At 37.4% G+C, this 25,192-nt stretch overlaps 1 protein-coding gene across 3 annotated transcripts in view; it reads right to left on the minus strand.

Annotated features, from left to right (window-relative positions):
• Nucleotides 1–25,192, minus strand: part of ANO4 (anoctamin 4) — a 388,767-nt gene that overhangs the window by 179,193 nt on the left and 184,382 nt on the right. For 2 of the 3 annotated variants that reach the window (XM_036891457.2, XM_036891460.2), the window contains 2 exons: nt 12,798–12,902; nt 1,496–1,632 (listed from right to left, as the gene is read on the minus strand). In XM_036891457.2, the coding sequence (XP_036747352.2) occupies nt 1,496–1,632; nt 12,798–12,902 (242 nt within the window). The remainder of the gene's footprint in view (nt 1–1,495; nt 1,633–12,797; nt 12,903–25,192) is intronic. The other variant, XM_036891459.2, reaches the window with a different exon arrangement.

The raw sequence follows: 25,192 nt of genomic DNA on the forward strand, positions 1-25,192 counted from the left end.
TTACAAATGTTCTTATGTAATGACTATTACATAAGAATTATAAAAATTAGAGGACAAAATGGTACATGTAACTTTCATCCAGGCTGTATAGGCTCCTTGTAATCACGTACAACACTGAAAGAGACCATCAAGTACGTGCTGGTTAGGCTGGAGTCAGGTTTCCCAGCCTGTAGATTTCACAAACGTGCCTGTCAACCTGGCGAGTGGAAATGGAGGAGCTATCATTTCTCAAGACCTCAGTTTAACTCAGGTTCCAAGTGGTGGTATGAAGGAGGCAAACATGCCAGACCTCAAAGGTCACTGCTGGAATCCACACTCTTGCACAAGCGCCATGCATGCAATCTCATCTAAAAGGAAAATCTCACCAGGAGAGACAGAAATGCCCAAGGCCCATGTCTTGGTGCAGGCGTTTTCAAATGACAACCAATCCTCACTGACTATTTTCTGGCTTTTCTCTTAAGAGGTATCCGGAAGTCTACCTGAGTAAACACTTCCTTAACAACTATTTGCCAAGCAAGGGAACTATCCTGTAGCTTTAGCACCACAGCCCCTGCCAGCAGAAACAGAGCCTCCGCTAAGGCGTCAGGAGGTTAGCAAAGCCCTAAGCTTCCGGAGACTGTCTCCTCATCTGTAGGCTAATGGGATGACACTACTTGCTCTTTGAGGTCCCTTTCAAGATCCCTCCTTTATGCTACATCATGATATTCAAAGTATCTGCAGGAAGAGATGACAGAATGAGATTTTTAAAAAAACATGGATAGTAGCATATGGTGTTTGTAGGAAGAAATCTGGGAAGTTTGGTAGAAGTAAACAATTTTCTCTCTTCAATGGTTAACTGGCATTGAAATAATACAATTAAGAGAATGCAATAAATAAATGATTCTTATTCTGTGTTCCTATTATCTACAACCAGTGCATATACCAAGGAGATATTAAATCTTACTGAGACACAACCAGAGCAACAGTGATTCTCCTAACAAAACACTCTTTTTTCCCAAATGAGTTATGATGAAATGGGTCTATTTATAATTGCAGTGAGTTTCCGGAAGACAGAGGCAAACAGAACCTCAGAGAGGGTTCAGAGCACATAATCTACTAAGGGCTGATCCATTTTGTGTCACTGTTCTACGTGTTGGGGTTTACACATTTCCAACCTTGGAAAGCTTTCTTTTTACAACTCAGCAACACCCAGAATGTAGATATCTTAAAATGATGGGTAGTTTTAAGAATCTTCCTTTGTAAAAGTGAAATGCTTTTAAGTATAAGAAGGTAAGTGTAAGACCCACTGAAAGTTTGTTTTGAGCATAGAGTGAATTAGGATCTTATAAATGTGCTAGACTTTTGGGGGATATCAAAAGAATTTTAAGCCCTGCCCCTTGTTTTCCAGGAATTTACAGGTCAATGAGATGATGGCTTTAAACAGTCCAGTGGAATATGCTTCACAGGTTCCTCCCTGGCTCAAGAACTGTATTTTTAAGAAATCCCATACTCTTACCTCTCCCCCTGCTTCCAACCTGCTAGCGTCATCTGAAGTGCTGGTCAGGTTTCCAGGGTGAAGGAGAGAATCGTCATCTTTGCAAGGACTGTTGACAGCTTCTAATTCATCAAAAAGAATGTTGACATCCTTGGCCACTAGAACCAAAATAAATATGTTACAAGTGGGCTTAAAGGTCTGGGATCTTAAGAGTCAAGACTAAGAGAGAAGACATCTCCCTTTGGCTTCATGTTTTTTTAATTGTTTCAATAACTTTGAATGACAGGTATATTATCTCTTAGGAGAAAAGGATGTCAGATGTCAAACAAGTTTGACCCACCAGTGTCTTCATTAGGCAAGATTCAGGATAATGTGAAGCAAAGTAAAGTAGCTCCTAATGTAAATGTGATTCGCCTTCCAGGGTATCGGGAGGTAGTGGGTTTGCTTAGCTTCCCTGTACCCTGTTATTTAGCACTGGGGACTTTCACTTAAGACTTCTAAGAACTCATTCTCTACGTTGGAGAGGAGCTATACTTTTTAAGCTTTTATTTTTCATTTAAGCACCATACAACTTGCTAAGTGAATCCATAAATGTGCCACTTGCATGGTTCAGTAAGATGTGTGATTTCTGTATTTTGTTATTTCCCCAAGGCCTGCCAGAGAAAACCTAATGCAGTAACAAAGCATGCAGTAAGGCTTCCTGCCTTTCTTCTTCCTCTAACCAGGGGTTGAAATCAGGAAGTGAGCCATTCAAGGAGATGTCCCAAGACTGCTGATGCTAACAACATGCCAATACATAAAGCATTTAGCAGAGTTCCAAGTATAGAACACCACATTCAAATGCTGAGCACCTTGAAGAATATCAGAAAGGAAAGTTCAGCGTTAGTGGCTGAAAAAAATAAAATGCCAGATATGGGACCCTTCTTTATCATCTCAAATTATAGACCAATACTGAAGAAAAAAGGAAATGTAAATTGTGTTGGTGCTGTAAAAAAAGAAAGAATGAAAAGAATTTAGATATAGAGAGAAGAGAGATGGGTGACCATGTTCTAAAGCTCTATCTAAGGGTGTGATTTTAGAGAATCATTTAACTTTTAAATTGTTCATCTGGAAAGTAAAATGAGAATGGGAACAAAATTAACATTTATTTCTCACTGTGAAAGACTAAGTCATGGCCCTCAAAGGTGATTTAATCTCTGGAAATGTGATCATGTGACCTTATATGACAAAAGGGACTCTGCAGATGTTATCAATTTGAGGATCTTAAAATGGGAAGATTATCCTGGATTACACGGGTGGGCCCAATGTAATTACAAGGAAGACAGAAAGGTCAGAATCAGAGAGAGAGAGAGGAAGATGCCACACTGCTGGCTTTGAAGACAGGATAAGGTCACAAATCAAGGAATGCAGGTGGCTTCTAGAAGACAGAAAAGGCAAGAAAGCAGATTCTCCCCCAGAGTCTATAGAAGGAACATAGTCTTCCTGACCCTTTGGTGACTTCTGACCTCCAGAACTATAAGATAATAAATTTGTGGTGTTTTAAGTTACTAATTTGTGGTGACTTGTCACAGCAGTATAAGGAAATTAATAGGCTTACTACAAGTGTTTAGACTCTGTGACTACAAAGGAAATATATCAGGGTGTCTTTATACAACAAAGGGTTAGGAGCACTGACATTATGCCAGGTACTCAAGCAGAGGAACGAGCCCTTTTGAGGAAGTGCAGTATGTCAAATGTCATGGTGGTGCCAAGATCAAAGACTTGATCAACTTCCCCGCCCACCCTATGGAAAGAAACTCCCCCTCACCCAATTATTCTCGATTTCTTCTCACTGCTCATCTCCTTCACGGTACTTATGGCAATCTGCAATTATACTGTTTATTCTATATATTTACCCCATTAGAATGTAAGTTCCATAAGGGGAGGGACCTTGTCTGTCTTGACTGGTATATAGAGGTCTTGGCACAGAGTAACCCTCAACACATATTTAATGACACATGATAATCTGAAGGTGGTCACAGTCTAATCAGGTCTCAGAACCCTCTTTGCTCCAATACTCTATGGTTCTCAGACCTTGCACAGACATGTTTCTTAACACAATTCATATTCACAAGTCAAGAGCGTCACAGTGTCAAGTAGACACTGATTAAATTTTCAAGTAGATAGCACTTAAATTTCAAGTAGATGTTGATTAGGTTTGAATAACTGGACAAAAATACTATTTTAACAGCATCAGAAGACCTCGCTATTCTAAACTGAACCACTTAGCTACATGAACTTGTACTCCCATTTCCTCACTCACTGGTGAGACAGGTAGAGAAAACCTCTCTCTCAAGGTAGCTGAGAGGATTAAATGGGATAATGTTCATGTTAGCAGGTGACACAGAAGATGGCAAGAAACATTGGTTTGTTAATTTTAGACCATGGGACCTTAAATTAGCATTTGAGTCTTATCAACATAAGAAGGCAGAAGAGGCATTTACAAGTTGGAATGGTTGTTATGAAGGGTGGATTGGGACGAGGCAGGAGATTAAGGGGGAAGCCAAAGAGGACACTGATGTTCATGTGTAGGTGACTGACTGGTACACACCGGAGGGAAATACTACTCCATCCAGGAGAATTGTCTCTGTGCTTTTGCCAAGGATAGAAATTTCCAGGTCATTTTCTGATAGTATCACTTTCTGATACTGGCATGATCAGTTTAATAAAGCCCTTTACATCTGTTCAATTCACCAAATTGTCACCCTGGAGATATCTGGCATTGCCTTGGAGACATTCTTGATCATCATAGTTAAGGGGAGGATCTGGTGCTAGTGTCACCTAGTCTACAGGGACAGGGAGGCTGCAGAATGTCGTACAATGCACAGAACAGCTCCTACAACAGAGTTATCCCGCTCAAAAAATAGTGCTGATGTTGGCAAATTCTGCTCTACATTAAAGAGCCAACTGTTTGATTCTAGAAGAACCAGCTAACTTGGGAAAAGGGAGAGAAGCCCTTTGCTTTCCTTATTGCTGCCCATCAGAATTATTGTCTGGAGTCATTATGGGACTAAGCTACCTGAGTGCTCAAGGGAAATCAGTATGTCATGGTGATCAGATTTTTAGAGAATAAGTAATCTTAAATCATCATTATCACCTGCCATCCTCTTAGAAGCTTCAGCAGAGATTAGAAGTGCTCAACTGTTAGAAATGGCTCACCTGAACACAAGGTCAGTAGAAGTCTATAGAACATGGAGATGCTCCACAGACAGAAGAAATGTGCCCATCATCAATATTTCACCCTTGTTATTAATAGATGAGCTTTACCTACAAAGTAGGTTTTAGGAACAAAGTACAATATCCTTTCATACAAATTTACATCATATTCCTTAAGGAGAAAACAACTCCCAACTTTTGAATCTAACCAATTTTTAAAAATCTATTTATTAAGTATTTATTAAGTGCCTCCCACAGCCAGACACTGTGCTGGGCCAGGAACTGGAGCTGAAGTACTGGACACAATAGCCACGGTCCTGTCCTCATGAGCTCACTGTCCAGCCGAGGTGGAGGCAGGGCCTCTCTATGCATAGCATGGATGTCATAAGCAATGCTCTTCTTCCAAACCAGGTCACTTGTTCATGGATCCCATTGCCTCCCTTATACATTTGTCTCAAATTTTTAAATGTTTGATAATTCTGCTATTATGCTCATAAATCAGAAAGTGCCAAATGTTCTGAGAAGTCAGTTCAGAAGAGAGAAAGAGAATGAAAAAATTCCATGCAACCTGAGTAACGGACTACACTACATTCAGACTCAGGAAAGGCTGTGTGAATGGAGCTGGGCAGCTAAGATGGGTCAAGATAGGTGACACCATGCCTTTGGGGATAGCAAGGGAGATAGCTGACTGATTCTCTTTTGTAAGAACAGTCACTCCCACTAAAAAGTCCTGGGAACAAAATGGCAGAGATTCACATACAAACAGCTACACAAGGGTCAAGAACCTCACATTGCCTGGGAGACCAAAAAATCAGCTAGAGAGTCAGCAAATCACCAAACTCAGCATAACAAAGAGATTCCTGAGAGCTTGCTGGCTGTACTATCCCAGAAAGGAGGCAGAGCAGAGAAGTCAGAGGGCCAGGAGGCAGGCAGATCCAGATACTTTTATATGATGGTAGGAAGGCGTATTTATTGCAGTAGTACTGAATCTACTTATCAAATATTTGCACTCATCTGTTATTTCTTCAGTGAAAGTCATTTGGGATGTTAGCCTTTATTCATTCTTTAGGGAAAAGAGACTAAAAATACAATGCAAGGTCTCAAAGAAACTAATTATCTTCTGCCATTCGGTCATGGAACCAACGTTTAGGTTAGGTGCTGGAGGTACAAAATGACTAAGACATGATCAGGAGGTCTGACTTCTAGACAAGAGGCTGAAATTCAGCAATCAGTGCTATAAAGGCAATGCAAAGAAACCTAAGCAAATGGTAAATAGGTCTTTAATAGAGTAAAAAATAAATACCAAAAATCAAATAATTTAACTCACTGCTCTTTTAATTCTGTCTTATTTTCCATATGCATAATAACCCCATATTGTATTCAGGTACAGGAGTACTTTAATTTCAGTATTTTCGGATGCAGAGAAAACAAAGTAAAATTATAGGTCATTGAAGAAGACATGAGACGGCTGTGCAGCATAATCCAGGTATCTACATTTGTTCTCCAGAGCACCAGTTCATTATACTATTTTTATTCTGAGTTCCAAATTATTACATGTCACACTCAAAATTCTGAAGATACTGCATACTGACCTCAAAGCCTCATTTGAAAACACAAGAGAAAGGACACCTTCAGGAATAACTTAGAATAAAAATTAAAAAAAACACAAAAACCCAGAGATTGTTTAAAATCTCAGTTGAACACTCAGTTGACTCTTTTATAACAAGTTCATCTTTACATCCAGCCTGGGTTCCCTTATTGGTCAAAGGTCAAGGTAGCTTTAAAACCAACACAAGGATGAGTAAACAGGGGGTGCCTAATGTCCATTTTTAAATAAATAAAAACTAGTACGATTATACCAATTGTCATTTTTTCTCATTCTAGTTTTCTGAGTGAGACTGCTTAAGAGTATCTGTTTCTCTCTTGGAGTCAAAGATTAAATACGAAGGACATCCGAAGGGACACACATAGGCAAGGGAACTACGGTTTATTGAGAACTGACTGTATGTTAAGGATTTTCAGGTCCGTTTTCGCCTCTCATCCTCAGAACACCTTAGGAAATAGGTATTAGGAGAAAGCAGCCAGGCTCAGAGACGCTAAGTTTGGCCACAAAGCTAGTAAGGGACCGACATGAAATCTACCCAGTTCTGACTCCCAAATCCACACTATTTCTAGCTGGCTTGTTTTGGTGGAAATTTCTACTGTTCTTAAATCATGCTTGGCTTTCAGGAACAGGAAGTTATTTAGCTGCCAAACAACTCTTGTCACAGTTTGAACATTCACCTGATTAAAGCGAGACTTTACATCTGTACCCTGACAGGTCTGACACTTTTTAAAATTTCACAAATAGATCAAATTAAGTGTTTTTCAAAATTTAGGAAAACACACTCAGGACAGTGTTGAGCACCTTAGGCTGGGACTTTAAAAACCAAACACTACTTAGCATTTATAGGACACTAACAAGTCTAGAACTATCTAGATGTTCAGTGTTCTTCAAATGAATCTGAGAATATCCCTAAGACAGAAACTGCCAGGTTTACTAGTAAGAAAAAAAAAGAAGGCCTAATTTAGAAAATTCAAACTAAAGATATAGAGTAACTGGAAAGGCAATAAATTCTTTAGCTGACTTTATTCCTTTTCTGTAGGCTACTGGTTTTCAAAGTGTGTTCCCTGGCACCTCAGGATCCTTTCGAGGAATTTCAGCGGCCAAGGAGGGGGCAAAAAGGAAACTGAGTGGGCCAAACCCTATACCTTCTACCACCACCTACCCCCAAAGCAGCTCAGTTACCTGTTTTGTATATTGAGGTTATATTTAAAAAGGTATTTGGGGGAAAATAACAGATTCCACTACTTTAAAAAGTTTGGAAACCTATGCTAGTATACCATGGCAATAATTAAATGGTCATGTTAACATCTCCCCAAAGAAAAACTAGGGTAAAAAAAGCTGGGATCCTAATTGGTACATATCTGATGACATCAGGCACTTTTTCCTGCCATGGACAGTTTACCTGAAATGCTTTGAGATTCAAAATATGTGTCTGCAAAAAAAAAAAGCCATGACAATTTTTTAAATGTGTGGTTATTAAAAAAAAAATCATTTCATTGGCATTTTCTGGCTCAGTAATGATGTTGTTTATAAAAAAGAGCATCAAGGATGGCATGGGATGCCCACAGTACACTCCGCAATGGGCCAAGGTCATGAAACGTGTTCCGGGACATCATGTTTCTTTTGAAGCATGTTTCCCATATTTTCCTGCTACAGCTACTTTCTAAAGAAAAGACAGACACCTTCGTTACTTTTGTAACATGGCAGGTAATGATGACACCTCTTACAACATGGGAATGATACTTTGAGCAGAATTTTGCTCAATAGCTTTGGATACCTTTTTATAACTTGAAACAAGGTCAGTGATGCTCTGCATTTAAGATTCTCAAAGTCTACTGACCATTCATTCCCGCGCTTTGCAAAGAGCACCAGCTTTGGACTCAGACAAACGTGGGTTTAAATGCTGGCGCTCTCACATACTACTATCTGTAGGATTGGGATATTTTGCTGGTTCAAATTTTAGATTCTTTAAGGGGGGATCACAGCATTTACCACGCGGGGGTTGTTGAGAGGAATAAAGGAAGGCAGCAGTCAGGGCTCCCGCGGGCCGGGCACTGCCCTCAGGACTTCACGTGGATTCACTGTGACTACAGCACAGTTACAGATGAGGAAATGAAGGCAAGGAGAATTTAAGACTAAATAAAATAATACAGATAAAAGGTCAACGAGAGTTGCTATACAATGTCACATGTTCAAAATATGTCCGCCCCTCGCTCTCCCTGACTTTCCCCTTGAAATGGCATGACCGTATAAATTAAAAATAAAATTAGAAATCAAGGCTCAAGAAATTTGATTCAAGATGACCCATCGGATGTCACTGAGAAATGACTCCACCTCCAAAGCCACAATGCACAATGAAGGAACCGCCGCGTGACCAGGTGGCGCTTGTGCAGACCACAGGCACAGGGCCAGCCCGCAGCACCGCGATCACTCTCCCCTCTCGGGGTTCTCGCTGCAACACTGCTCTTGGCTCTCTGTCCTTTCTTGGAACCTAATGGACTAGAATATGACAATGTCTACCAGGGTATGAATGCTACTTAAGAGTTCCCACAGTCTGTTTATGTTTATTCTGGCTAAGGACAAAGTAGAAGGGGTGGGCACCAAGGGTAGAGGAGGAATGATGTCTAGAAAGGGCCAAGTTTTGGCAATAATCTAAAGCAAGAACTAAAAGGTTTATTGTAACCTTTCAAAGATATATTCTCAATGTTTTGCTAATATAATAAATACACAAAGATACGTACACACACACACACACACAAACACACACACACCACACACAACTCCTTCTTGGGCTGGAGAGCTGTACATTCTGATTCTCAATCTCATTCCAGAAGAAGTGTCTTAAAATGTCTATTTCCCAAAAATGTCTGGATTTTAAAACTTTGGTAATTAAAAAACAGGGTATTTTTTTTTCACTTTCACTAATTTTATCACACATAATAAAGTTGGCACTCAAATCTTCAGACCATGTGTAGAGGGTTTGAACTTTACTAGACAAACTCAAGAGTAAGAATTGCCCTCAACTCTGTCATCATTACATCAAGTTCAATCTGTCCCCATGTCCCCATCCCACTGGCCCAGTGGACAATTTAGTTTCAGTCAATGCTGACATTTCCACTCTTCTACCACACGTATCTGGGACTGTACAAAGGTTCTGGAAGTTTTATAAAGAGAAGAACATTTCAGGAGAACCCTCTGGTCTCCAGGCCACACTGGCCCCCGCTGAGCTGCAGCCTTCCACTTTGCAGGTTTTCAGTGGGATTCACTCATTCATTAACAAAACTTCATGAGCAGCTACTACAGTCCATGCTGTGCTCAAGGGACTGGAGATTCAACAAAGGAACAGGACGGTGAGACTGCTGTCTTCCAGGGCCTTCAGAGTTCCCTGAGGCTGGAGGATTTGTTCCTTCCTCAGGCTGAGGACTCTCAGCCAGGCCTGGCAGTTCAGGTGTCTAGGGTACAGTCCCCCAGACCCACAACACAGCTGTTCCATCCCATTCCCCTCAGCACGAGCGGCAGCCATGCTGTCACTGAGGGACACTCTGAGACATCTAGACAGGAAATCCCTCCTGTTTCTTTTTTCTTCTCCTATCCAACCATCAGCCACTCAGAAGCTCAGGCGTTCAAAAGAGAAAAAGCAGGAGATTTAGGCAGCACAAAACTGACACAAAGGTGTTCAAAAGACCTGGCTGCCATATTGGGATAGGGAGCAAAGAGGGGGTAGAGAAAGAGAGGGGAAAATAACATCAAGGGCAGCACACACACACACACACACACACACACACACACACACACACACACGTTACCCTGCCACATATAAAAGCTTCTCTCCTAGAAAGCAATCAAGTTGTTTTCAATTTGAACAACAAAACAAAATAAGATCTGTAAATGTTTTAATTTTTTCCTGAATTGAACTGCACACCAAAATGTTCACCACTGCTTTAAAATACTCTGCCCAGTACACCACCTGGCACATGACATAAGGCAGATAGATAGATGGAGAAACGAACTCTTTTCTTCCTTATCAGCTGTACATGTGATATGGAGGACCTTGAGAAACAACACTTATGGATGGATGGCCACTCTGAGACATCTTCTTTTCAGCAGATGGAGTTTAGGGCACAAGTATTACAGGAAAAAAAATGTAAATGTATTTTACAATTTGGAAGCATGAGGGAGAATCTTGCATCAAGAAGTAAAAATGTAAAAATAAAATTTTTTAAATCAAAGAAAGTAGTTCATTTTTCCTAGTCATTCTATTTAGTCTTTTATTTAGCAAGACAAGGGCTGACAAACAATTAAATATAGACTCTATCACATATTAACCATATAGTATTGGGGAGGTACACTCAGTTTTTTACCTTTAAAATGGAGAAAATAGTACTTACAATTTCTTAGGGTTGTTTAAAGAATGAAATATAGTATACTATAATGATCAAACTATCTCAATAGTCAAGAAGTACTTGAAATACACACACACACACACACACACACACACACACACTCTTCCAGCTTGATCTGAAGATCACACATAAATCTCCACAAAAGTCTGAGAAACAGTGACATATTTCCATCATCCTGCTTAATCTCAACAAAAATGCTTTTAAGACAGTTTTATTGATGTTCAAATCCTGTATTTACATTTTTATATGTTGGTCTCTAAAAGCTTTCTATAAATAATAATCTAAGGTACAATCCCTTGAAGAATCTAACTATGTGTTTTCTACTTAGAAATTTTAATGAACTTGTTAAACATCTGAATCACATTTGGAATCTAGGTAGAAATTGAAGGTAGAGGAATGGCCCAAATCTTTCCAATGAGAAATGACCCAGGCTGTGTAGACAGCTTCCCAAACCTACTTAGGATAAACCTTATTTCTTAATGGGAAAGTAAATAGATTAAAATATTAGAAATTTCTTAAACCTATAAAAAGTTGATGTGCAATTTAAAATGAAGTACTATTTCTTTATTCTTATTTTTAAATTGAAATATTAAGTACTCATAAACTTATACTTATCTACTTCATAAAGAGGTCACCATTCTGAACTATAAAACAATTACCATCATATACAAATGTGTCTTTACTAAGACAGTCTAGTAAAATTTCTGTAAAAATAGTCTCATAAACTTTTAGTTCATTTTGATATAATTTTGCCCTATTAGTTCATTTTGATATAATTTTGCCCTAAAAAAATTTAAGTTCATCTCCTGTACTTGCATAGAAGCCAACTTTTGTCATTTATTTAAAAATTTTTAAATCCTTTCAGCACTATATCACCTTCCAAATCAAATTAAGTAATTACATAATCTTATAACTTTCCATGAACAGTTATTTTATCTCCAGTGTCTATTAATTTGATTTTTATTCTCCTGGAGAGATTTTTTTTTCTCCTTTATTCATTAACCTAATATGAAGGGATTGCCCAACCAGAACAAATAGCCGGTCCTCATTAATAATATATTCTTCATCAAAAATAATTCTTTCAGAACCACTTCACTGTATTTAAATACTATACTGAGCAGGATTTAATTCAAGAAGGAATTAAATGAAGGGTAGAAGACCCTCCATTCTATACTATTATTTTACCTTGGTACTTAAGTTCTCCCACCCTAAGTTGTCCTACCTACAAAGTGGAGATATTAATTATCTCATAAGGTCAAGAAGGTTGTATAGGGACAAATGGAGACAGCTACTATAAAAGGGCTTAAAATTGCTCACTAATAATTAATACAGAAATGCAATGTCACAAAACTAAAAGTAACCAAAAAGTTGCAATAGCTCTTTTTATAATGCTCTGCAGATCTACACCCTTCAATGGCAACTTATATAATACTATTTGATCTTAAAAGAGTATCATTATCTAGAATTAGAGTTCTGCCAAAACACGAATGTTAATGACTTAGTAGGTGGCACCGCATTACTGATCCTCAAAGCTAAGTCTAGAACTTGGGTGATTGTACTGATCATGATAAAATTCTCAGTGAAAACTATAAAACACAAAATAGTGTAAGAAGAGTAAATCAAAATGCTTAGAAAAACGGGGATGCTTCTGGGTCATAGCCCATCCTCAGTTGACTCCAGAAATCTGTCTTGGAGAATAAACTTCTGATACCAGCCTACTGCATCAATATTTACTTCTTACTACTTACATTGAGCAAAGGAACAGTATTCTGGTTTCTTAAGGCTTTTTCTTTGATTACAATTAATCAAGGAATCTAAAAAACTACAATATCAATTGATTTTCTATTATAGCATATTAAATGTATATAACTTACAACTCCACTACAATTTTCTACCAGGCTTCTTTGAAGATGCCAATATTATGTGGTTCAGTTTCAAAATTAAACCTGCATTTCACTAACTATGTCTTTTGGTCTCAGAATTATTTCACACAGTATCTCTTTTAAGATGTCATTTTTTTAAAAAGCTTGGCATCGAAGTTGTCTAGTTTTATTACCCTTCCCAAGTATTATAATAGTTTCTCCTTTCACAGTGAATTTAAAATTTGAGTGAAACTTACTTTCTTGTATTGCATTAAGAATCTCTGAAAAGTCCACATCACTCTTTGGGCCGTCAGGTAGTATTTGCATATCGAGCTGGTAGCCTTGCAAATCCACACCTCCTTCTGGAGAAACGAAAGATATTCATGGAGTTTGCACTGGTTATCGGAGAGCCCAGCCTTGGGTCCCAAGGAGAAGGAATGTCACAGTCTAAATGAACAGCCAGCTAGATTGCCAAAGATCCTCCCTCTTAGGCAAATGACTTTTAAAAAAATGAGGAACAACATCAGCCATTTGCTCCTTATAGAACCAAAATGATTTAATTGTATTTCCAATGCAAAAATAAGGCAATTACTTTATTAAAATACCACATACTTCATGTATTTTACCAGTGATTTCCTGGGTGAAGAATAAAACTAGTTAGCCTCTACCCAAGGACATTTAAAATTATTTTCAGCTTATACGTGGCTAAAAAAGTAACATTCAAAATAAACACTTTATACCTCATTCTTTAGAATTATAATAATTCATTCTTTGGGATGGATTTAACATTCCTGATATCATAGAAAACAAGTTCAAATTTTCCCCCACAGGTTGACCTCCCTGCCACATCATTTACTTTTCGGTTATACCAGGAAACTTATATTTATTCTGTGAAGTAATTAAGCCTCTTGTATACTAGGTTTTGTCGATGTAGTTTTGGTATGTTTTAAAGAAAGAGGGTCTCTTACACTGCTCCACATACCTGTAGAATATTTACAGAAGTCAAAGAAACCAAGATATCAAAAAATAGTTCTATCATTAGCAATAATAAGCATCTGTATATGCTCCCTAAAACAATCAATAATAACAATAACAATCAAACATCTCCAATTTGAGGAGTCTGGAAAGGCTAAAAGCCAGTGCTAAAATAAACAGCCTGATGAATGAATGAGGTATGTCCTAGCATCCAGTATTTTTGTAAAAATAATTCTTTTGTAAGCCCAGGAATTATTCTCAGCCTTGAAATAAAATTTCAGTTACATCCTCAGAATGCAGAAAAATAGGCACAGTTACTATCTTAAGAGGGACACTCATTCTAGGAGGGAAATGGACACAAGGAACTTCTGTCCACCTGACACAATCCAGCACTAGAACAGGGCCCAGCACAGAGTAGGTGCTCAACAAATGCAAAGGGAATGAATGGGTGAGGCTATGCAGTGATTATGAAAAAGGCTGTAAGTAAAGCTCTAAGTGAAGCTCAGATTCTGGAGTCAGATGAACCAGGATTCAAATTCTTATCAGGTAACACTGAGTCTCTCTAGATCTTCATTTCCTCAGCTATAAAATAAGGGAGACAGTTGGAGTCTCACCAAGTAGACCTGAGGACTAAATGAGATAATACATGAAAAGATCTTCGATGTCACATGGTCAGCACTCAGTAAATGGAAGCCATTACTATTAACATGCATAATAATTTATTAAAGCAACACTGGCATTTCTACAGAAACTATGGAGCTATTGAATAATGAGAAGTAAACCAGTGAGTCGGGTCTTTGGGACACAGGCATGCCTTTCAGTGACTGTCAAGCCCCACAGACACAGCAGTGAACTTTTTAAATGCATGCACGCTGTTGCCACATGGCAAAGTATGAAGGTATCTGTGGAACTAAGTTTCCCAATGAGACAGAACAGACACCTTGCTGCCCAGCATCAAAATGGGTTATTTGCTTTTTGTCCGCCCACAGCCAGCTACTTTGAATGGGTATGGAAAAGTTCTGATGCTTTTCAGCCTCTATTAAGCCTAGTCACCTTTGTTCTGCTCAATAACCAAAACTTCATAATAATAATGAAAAAAAAATCCCTTTAAGAATATTCAATACTGTCTATGGGCCAGCTTTGGACCATTTATTTTATCACTCATTTTAACCTTGACAAGGAGGTGCAGTAAGAAGGGGTAATTTGCCCAAACTCACACTAGTACTAAGTTATAAAGATGCAACACTAATCAATGCTCTTTACAAGTCTTTAATACCACCCATCTCCAAGCAGCCACAAATACAGATTATAAGAAATAGGAGAATTGGTTTTACTGATAGTCTCACACTCTAGGACTTGAGACCAAGCCAAAAGCCATTATACAGCCTAAAAAGCAAATGACTCACTAAATAGATTAACAAACAGAAGCCCAATTAATTTGCTTGTCTTGGGAGATCATAAATTCACGTTGAAGCAGTTATGACTACTACTAAATAACTACAATTTTTAATAACTAAAATTCCAAAAAATTTTAATACATTTTTTGTTATAGGACAGTATAGGAGTATAAGTCACAAAGAAGACAGTTAAAGCAGGTTATGAAAGTCTGTCTTTTAAGAATATTTAATGACAATTGAAATGCTTAAGATAATGAAAAATGAAAATGGATATGAGGATACAGATAAATATATAGGTTTCTTTCAGTTATATTACAAAAAAATTTATATGACTAGAGAAAGAAGACAGGAACAAAATATACCAAATGGGTACAGAAGTTTTCTCTCAGTTGTGAAATTACTGATATATTTTGTTTTATCCTTTTGCTTTTCCATGTTTTTCACAATACGCATAAAATATTTTTATAATCCTAAAATCATTTAAAAATTCAGATGGTGGCAGTGGAGGATATTAAATATTTGAGTTCAGGATTCAAGACTTAAAAACTACAGATACTAAACTATTAAGGAACTAATTTAAGATTTTCTAAATTATTTCAATTCTTAAAATGTGTAACTCGCATAGCTCCAAATTGCAGGATGCAACATTCTCTTCACAGTAAACATTAAGATCACATTGAGAGCCCCTAAAATATAAGGTATTTTTCTTCTGCTGCTCTAGAAGAAATATGAACTACACATTCATAAAGTATAATGGCCTGGAATTTCTGGCAGTATGTCATTCATTAAAGTCTAACATGACAAAGTAGAGGGTGCTTTGTCAAAGACAAAGAAAAACTGCTATAAACTTTCCTAAATAGAGAGTGATCACTGTGCGAGGACATTTTCAAGTGAATTCTCCCAGGTGATCACCTGCATCTTTAGCACATACTTTCTAAGTAAAAGAGACTAAACGACTTCAGTGTACGAAAAGTTGTATGCCTACTCTGAATTTTTAATATTTATTTATTATTAGTCCTGTAGTTTTGATGTGGGTTTTTAAAAGAGAATCAGAGTTATACCCATTATCACAAATGTCTCTGACTTTGAGTCAAACCACAAAGCTCTAAAAAGTGAGGCAAAATGATGATGTCATGGATTCCAAGTGAGGGCTCTTAAAAATAAAATATAGCTGACCTCTGAACAATGCCAGGGTTAGGAGATCAATATTCTGTGCGATTGAAAATCCACATATAACTTTTGACTCTTCAGAAAGTTATCTGTTAACAGCTTACTGTGGATGAAAAGGCTTACTGATAACTTCAAACAGTTGATTAACATGTTTTGTTTATGTATATTAAATAGTATATTCTTACAATAAAGTAAGCTAAATAAATGTTTTTTCAACCTGTTGCACATCTCAAAAAATCTTTTCCAACATATTTATTGAAAAACACCCATGTATTAGTACCCTCACACAATTCAAACCTGTGTTGTTCAAGGGTCAATGGTATAAACCCCATCCACACGCAAGTACAATCTCAAGGATAAAAGACAAATAAATTACATTGAAGAAGGAAAGTACAAAGATTCCTAAAGAAGCAAAGAACATACTGAACAATTTTTAAAAAATCAAAAATATCTACAAAATTCATGGGATCTCCAAATTTGCCTTTAGCTTTTCTCATACTTGAATGACAAGAATTATTACATTCAAATCTTAATTGTGATTCTCTAGTGTGAGCAAAGTTGAAGGTAGTTTCAATAAAAAGTAACCTTAACAACATTTACATTTATTAAAAGATTTTCAGCTGAGCAAATGATATCTTAAATTTTCATTTTAGATTTGTATCTTGCTTACATGGAATTTAGCTGACATGCTTACAGACAAAAGAAACCAAAAAAAAAAAAAAGAAGTTCCAAATATGAGTTTCTCAGTTAGCATATATGTCAATGCCTCTCCCATCCCATTTCTGTCTTCAGAAATGCCTGTCTACTTTTGAGGCCCATCTAAAGTGCTCTGCTTCAGGAAGCATTTCTTGATCCTAACAAGTAGGTACCATCTTCCACTCTTTGAACCCATACAGCTATCTGTATTTTATCTTTTTTTATGGTACATGTTTTCCATCAAAAAATAAGGCAGGTGAAGCACCTAACACAGTATGGAATAGTCACAGACAAATATATAAGTTTCTATTTCTCCTCATTTAGATTGTTTCCTCATCTCTAGTACCCTCAACTAGACTATAATATGATGGAGCCCTGGGACCAAATTGCATCCACCTTTTTTGATCCACAGAACCTACAAGACCTCGAACACATTAGATGCTCAGTTAATCCTTTCCGCAATTTCACATTACCAATAACTGTCAGAGACATAGACTAAGACAAGGTCCCAGTTTTCCTTCCTAGTCCACAACTTTAAGGCATCTTGATAGGTTATCTAAAGATGATATGAAAGACATACTCCAGAACACACACTTGTTCTTTGAAAGATCTTATCAAATTTTCTCAAATAAAAAATAAAGAAAATTTGAAGTACCAAAGGGCTTATAATGAAAACTAACAGTTGCAAACCCTATCCCTTTCTCAACCCCGGCCCGATCCCCAATACAATCGCTTCCAAGAATTGGTATTTTTACTTCTTTTGGGTATCTCCATGTGTGCATCCCATTCCCTCTTGATCAACTGTATGTAGTACTTACTGTTTTCTGCTATGATAAAAGACAAGGTAACTTATATTACTGCCACTCCCCATTGCCTTCACCCACCCATCAAGTTGCTATTCTTATTTTATCACCTTGGTTTAGAAACATTAATTACTTAAAATTAAATTCCTTGTTCAATCAAATACAGACAGATTTTGTTTTTGCACATTAACACAAAGTGGTAGAAAAGGAAAATTTTGATACTCCATTGACCTGGATTTGAATTCCATTTTTATGTAACCACCAAACAATGGGATTCATTTTTCTCCTTTATAAAATGGAGAGGATGAAGTTTTTTGGAGGCTCTCTAAAAATTTATACACAATTATTTACACGTATGTAAATAATTTGGCTCATAGTGTTAGATCATCATAATTTACCAAAAATTTTATGTGACATATTCCTTCTCTGCAAAATGGGGGCCAATCCCAGGTTTAGGGCATACACTAAATAAAAACAATTCAGTAAATAAAAAAAAAATCCTGTAACTTGTGCTTGAAGCAGGTATTCCATGCTGAGATGGAAATAAAGGAAGGTGTGACAAGTCAAATCTTACCTTCCCCATGAAACACCAAATATGGGGGACTCTGTAAAGTAGGCATTAGGGGGACAAATGGTATTTTCCATGATTTTCTCATAATGAATGATGCTAGACCTGAGCTGTCTACATTGTATTTATATTTTGCAAATAAAAAGTCAGTGTTCCTGTCCTGAGAGGAATATTTAGTACAAATCCTCAAATGTAGTATTTTTAACAGAAAAGGAAGGAGTGATACATCAAAACCTGATATAAATATCTAAAATAAATCCTTATGTATAATATTTTTGGACTTAATAGGTGGCAAAGACGCTGTTTTTGAAATTGGGAGTTTATTTTCAATTCCCCATAAGTGAATTCAGTGTTTCTATGACAGTGCTAAGATGGAAACTGGTACTAAGAAGGGAGGGAGGTACATTTTTTCTTCTTTATAGACTTTCCCTGCATCAGCCAGTGTCCAAGATAAATCCTTTAAGAAGGAAGAAAGGAAACAAATTCAGTTTGACCTGAAAATTAGAAGCCCTAGATTTACCTGTGGGATATTCCACTGGTTGTGAAAAAACTTCCAACTCTGTTTCTTTTACTTTGTTTATTGTGCTTAACAAAATCTATTTAGTGTGCTTTAAACTAAAAAGATTTCACAATAGAGGTTGTTTCATAGGTGCTATTATTAAAAAAAAAACATGAATCATGCTCTTTTATATTAGTGTTGGATACATTTAGTGATATTGTAAAGATCATTCTTTTACAGAAGAAAGAACGGCTTTGTTTGGGTAGAAATAAACAGATTAATTCATTCAAACCAGTCACTAAAAAAGCTGAACACAGTCTTTCAATGATGAACATTGAGTAGTTCTAAGAACACGGTTGTGGACTGGGTCCTCACCGGAGACCCACATTTGGCTAACAGCAGGTGGATGTTTCTCAGGTCTAAAATGGAAATAATAACCCCACTGCTTCAGCCAGTAATGGCTGACCTTCAGCAAAATTGTTTCCACGTTTCCCAGGATTAGCAAAATAGCAATCTCCTAAATTATAATGCATCTCCTCACCAAGAATTCCAAAGAGGCCTGCAAATCAGAGCTGCAAAGCTCCAAATAGCAGGAAGGATTTGTGCATCATGTAGGCAGAGCTGGGTGGGAGGCTTCCAATTTCCCAGATGCTGAGGTTTGTTGGTATGATGACCTGGACTTTTTGCAGAGCAAAGGAAGAGAGAAACTCAGAACTGGGAGGGGTTACAAATGCAAACCATGAGACTCAGCATCACTGTAATGTTTACTCTCTTAGCTTGCATGATACATCTATAGAAGAGCTTGAGATGAGTCTATGAAAGAGTATGGCCTTGCAAAAAAATAAGCCTCGTGGGAGTCTGTTCATCTTGTGCATCAGCCTCTCAGCTCTAATTCAGGGAATTAAGTTAAAAGCTTACCATTAACTGACTATCTGCCATGGGTAAGGGCTTAGGTGAAGGTTAGGGCTTAGGCCACTAATATAGCTGTATGATCTTAAGTAAAATAGTTAAATCTCTCCAAGTTTCTTGAATATAAAACTATTTGAAATAGTCTCAGGCAGAAGACGCAGTTTTAAATTCCACAAAACACAACACTCTTTCCAGAAATTAATCATTTGGTTTTCTTTGTGGCTGCCTTTTCTGTAGCTTTTCTTTATTCACTTTGTATGTTCAAATAGTGATTAAAAAGATTATTCTTTAAATGCACCATATAGGGCAAAGTATGTGTGTATGCCCCTCAGCAAAGAGAAAAGAAAATGCAAATTTATAAGGGAGGAATTCGTGTATATTTTTAGAAAACACAATTTTGTTACTCAGCAAATGACAGCAAGAAGTACTGGCATCAATATCAAGACCCAAAATAGCTTGTCTTCCTGAGCAACCCCTATTTACTAAACTCACATCACACAGCTAGAGAAAAATAAAAATCCACTTCAAGAGGAAGAGATTCATTTGAAGGATGATTAGTGCTATTTCTAAACCACAGCACTAACTGGGCTGAAAGATGCCACATTCATCTTCCACACAATGAGAAAACGTAGCTCTTAGAGTTTTTCTTCCACATACTTTCAAACCCATGTGGAGGACCTTAGCTTCCAGCCACATCAAAAGTCCATTTCACAAACAGGAAAAATAATACGTAATTTCATCCAAGCTTCAGTTCAAGAACACTGGCCAGATTCTTTAGGTTTAGTAAAGAAGATTCAGCCACAATTCTCTATAAAATGTCTATTTCCAGATACAGTGATGTGAAAACACCAATATTTCATGTTTTCATGTTCAATTAATTTTCATCTTCAAGAAAAATAATTGGCACAGTGGAGAGAAAACACCCACAAAAAATTAAAGACACAGATTTTAGTAGACCCATCAATTACTAATTTTGTACTTTGAGGCAAGCAATTTCATTTCCTAAGCCATAGTCAAAGAGGGGTAGTTTCCCCCTCACAGACTGCTGGGAAAACTGAATGAGATGTAGGAGAAATATTCGTGAAAGCCCTTTGGAAACAGCAGAGCATCATCTCACAGAAGGTGGTGATACCACGATTATTATTGTTGCAAAGATTGGCCTTCACTGCCCCTTATTTTCTTCCTAAAGAATGAGTTGAATCTTGACTGTCATCTTGGCAGAACTAGAGTTAGAGTCAAGTCAGCCAAGAGACAAGTCTTTCTGGCTGGCTGACTTTCTTCTTAAAAGTCTCTCCTTCAGTTACTCCTCTCCTCTCCCCCTTCTGCTGCTTAAGGGGGGCAACAGAACATGGAAGGCACTTGCTGAGGTCAGTCTGCTTCCTAACGTGAGACCAGGCCTTCTCAGGAGGGCCAGAAAGGACTCTTTAAAACTCAGGGCAACAGGAGTGAGTTTCATAACACTGGAACCAGAAAAAGGGAAAATGAGAAAAGCCAAGTTCTAATGCAGAGCACAAGCACAGAGTCACACGGTGGAGCATCACTTATGCAGAAAGAAATAATAACCCTGAAGGTGACTGCATGTGTTTTCGGTGGAGCTGTACTGCTCCCTTCTTTGGTACGGTCTTCTTACACTGAGGTCTGAACTATTACGGGTCTTTTAATTTAACCATTTTCAAGGCTTTGTCTTACTAACTTGTTAGAAACATGGCTACCGGGTTATCTGAAGAAGGTAACACAGCACATTGGATGAGAGAATCAGCCACCTGAGTTGGAACCTGGCCTCTGCCGTTATCGGCTTATGTTTTTGGGCAACTTACTTAATGTTCTCGGTGCCATAGTTTCCCCAACCATAAAATAAGGATAATAGCATGAGAATATGATGGGAATTAAATAAGATAACATTTGCAAACAGCTTAGCAGTTCTTGAAGTTGGAAATAAGTTAGAGTACTTGATAAAAGGTAGCTATATATTTTTTCCCAAATACTTTATATCTCTGTATACAGATAGCACTGTGGTCATTCCAGCTAACTGAAAACAGCAAAATCCTACAGTTTCTCCCAGGTGAAATCAACTTGTCCCAGAATTTAAATACCATATTTATCGAAGGGAAAAATGATCATCCATAAACAAAGAAAAGCCTATTTAAAAGGGAGATAAAGGGAACTGTGTTAGAGATTACTTGGGAAAATAATGAAACATACCAGCAAGACATCATTTTACAAATTCTAAAAGAAAGTAAAGGACATATTCTGTGACTAATGACATTTCCCTAGGACTATATGATGGGCCTCACAGATAAAGGAAAAGCAATAAAAGAAATATTTTAGACTTCAGAAGCCTTCTAATTCTATTTTATAGGGCATAGTCATTAAACTGGGATAATTTGATCTATACTCACTAAACTTTACAGTTTCAAATTCAAAAAATTGCAACCAATGCTTCAGTTTACTAGGCACTTGACCCTCCGAATCCCAAGCTTTGTGCCATTTAATAGTAAGGGGAACAGAAAATAATGTTCATTAATCGTGACTAAAAGATAAGATTAAAATTGAAATCAATACATAGGAGAAACATCTAAAACAATCAACAGAAAAGAGGAACCACACAAATACAATATGAAGGTAAGTGGCTTCTGTCTCGGTACAGCATAAAGAGAAGCTGTCTTATTGGAACTCCGGGAATACCGTATAGCTGGGAAACTGCGCTATTGTGCAGTGACTGAGCAAGAAAGGATTCTGAGACATATGCACTTCCAGGGTCCTGAGTTTTGTCGATGATGATGGTGATAACAAAAATGATCACTACAATTTACCACTGAGCACTTGCTATGTGCCAAGGATCATACTGAGCATTTCACATGACTGAATTTATTTAATTGTCCTAACAATGCTGTATAGGGACAGCCAGATATAACACATAAAACTACAGGATGCCCAGTTACATTTGAATGTCAAATAAATAGTTAATTAATTTTTTAAATTATAAGTGTGACCCATACAATATTTGGGACACACCTACACCAAAAGTATCTCTTTCCTGTGTCTTCCTGTTGATATACTAGTTGACCTTCAAAATCCAATTGGTAGAGCATATGCCTTTTTAATCCTTCCTAAATTTCCCCCAGTAAGAATGCTCCCATTACTTTATATCTCTGTTCCAACCCTTACAACAGTTTGACCTTTTCTATTTCATCAGGTTAAGTACAGGGTCCCTTTGGTAGACTCTCTTCTGTGTCCATTTCTCTTTTCTAAGGTCACTTCTGTTTCCTTTTGGGGGAATTGTCTTTTCCTTCCTGCCTACAGCCCAGGTGGGAGGAGAAATCAAGGGGTCCTACTCTCTATTTAATGGCTAAAGGGAAAGGTGTCTTCTTTCTCTTATCACCCTTTGCCCTGCCAAGGGAAAGGCGCATGGCCACTAGGACTGTCTCTCCCAGGTCTTCAAAGCTTGAGTTAAATAAAACAAAACTAAGAAAAATGTCAAGGGTTGACCTATTTCAGATAATCAAGTCATTATTTTCTTTGGTTTCTGTTCCTTTTCTAAAGCTGGTTCTCCAGGCTTTCCATCCATGTCCATCAGATTTAAATTCCTTTTTTTTTTATTGAATTAAGTAATTGGTTTCAGTTGTTCATACCAAAGAACTTTGTCCCTTTGGACAGACTGTGAGGTCCATGTGTAAGAGTCTATACCATTCCAGCCCTGAGGAGGTATCTTCCAAATAAATATTTATTAGTACACAGGATACACTCAGAAATGTTTGTAAAATCAAGGGGGATAAATGAATTGAAATTGTTCAGGGCTGATGGTAATAGAAGATACACAAGGTTCTCTTGTTCTTTCTTTTTGTATTTAACCAGTCAGAGTGGGCTTTTAGAAAGCATTTTGGGAACTGGTGCAAAATTAATAACTTTGTAAAAAGTAGATGGATGACTTAATAGCCCTCAATGTTATACTAAAATACCCATGCTGCTTTTATGACATTTTATCTATGATTCACTACAAATAAGAAACTCATTTTGAGAGCTCCTCTGTAATCTTTCGACAGAGAGCTGTGATGCATTAGTATAAGTAAACTAAAAATAAAAAGGTGGACTTGAAGTCACAACTATCTTGCAGAATAATATGAGTTTTAAATATATATACACATATTTAAAAACAGGTTTCTAATTGTAATATGGTTAACATAATTTTTCTTAATTATAATTCTGTGCTAAAGAATTAGCTTTCATATATTTTACAAAATATTTTGTATTTTTCATATTTAATATTTTATATTAGCAATAGCCAATGCAAGCAGAATTTAAGAATCTATGATAAAATTATGGATAAATGAGGTGATTAGTTTTTAGGGTGTGAGTAACTTGAGATATGCTAAATTATTCTACACTGATATTATGCCATTAGGAAATACCTTAACAGCATTTCTTTCTTTTTTTATTACATTAATATCAATACAGGATGTCAATTAAAGGCTGTCTCTGCTCTGCCATGGTCAGGCACAAACAGAACATTCTATGCAATTCTAGGCACTGTGTTTTCAAAGAGGCAGTAATACAGTAAGACTGTTTCTAAGAGCAGAGTGGGCAGGACTGTAAGGATCTGAAAACCATGTCATTGAAGGAAGTGTTGAAGAAAATAGGAAGTGTTTCAGTTGCCAAATAGCTGAAGATGAGATTTTTGGAATAACTAAAGGATCATCATTTGAAAGAAGAATTAGATTTACTCTATGTAACTTCAGAATGCAAACCTGTATCAGTGGGTGGAATAGATTTTGACAAGCAGCAGGTAATTATCTAGTAACAACCTACCCTGAATAATGCATGGAGTTAGGGGAGATGGAAAATACAAAGATGAATTGAATACAGTTCCTGCCTTCCAGGGAGAAATATAACATCTAAAACCATGTGGACTTTGATAAGGCTTCGAGTTCACGAAAGTACTAGCAAGTGGGAGATCAGTTCTGACCAGTGGGACCTAGAAAGACTTTCGGGAGGAAGAGGAATTTGGATTATCTTTTGAGGAATGAGAAGAGCTGCGGAGATTAATTGGGGGGAGGGTATTCCAAAAAGGAGGAGGAGCTTGAGCAAAGGCAGAGAAATGGGAGAGGAAAAGCCTTGTGGAGAAATGTTAGAGTTGATGATGGTTGTAGAAGAGCAAGGCAGATTACGGAACATAAAAGAAGACAAACCTGGGAAAACAGGAGGAGGTTAAATTGTAGAGGTCTTGAAAAACTGGGCTCATAAGGTGGCGTGTTTTTTTGCAGAGACATAAAGATTTTTAAATAGAGGAGGGATAATATTAATGCTCTTCTTTGAAGAACTTCTGAGGTGCTCCAGGAAAATTATCAAAGAAAGCCATTTAAGGCAATAGTCCAACATCCAAAACCCTTCCATTGGGCCTTCCAGAATTCTCTTCCCATCATCAGTCTTTTCTCAGGTTATACCTTCATCTTGTTCTATTGAAAGCCTGGCTCTGAGGTCACTGTTTCCCTGAGGCTCTTTCCTAAGGTATTATTTTCTCCCACAGCCCTGACATCAATGGATCTGGAGAAGAAGGAGTCTTCCTTGAGTCTTAGTACTACCTTCAGACCATTGTTCTTCCCTTTTGCTAAACATCCCCAGCCTTGACTCTCGAGTT

The sequence above is a fragment of the Manis pentadactyla genome, chromosome 10, assembly GCF_030020395.1.
Source record: "Manis pentadactyla isolate mManPen7 chromosome 10, mManPen7.hap1, whole genome shotgun sequence".
NCBI lineage: Eukaryota > Metazoa > Chordata > Mammalia > Pholidota > Manidae > Manis > Manis pentadactyla.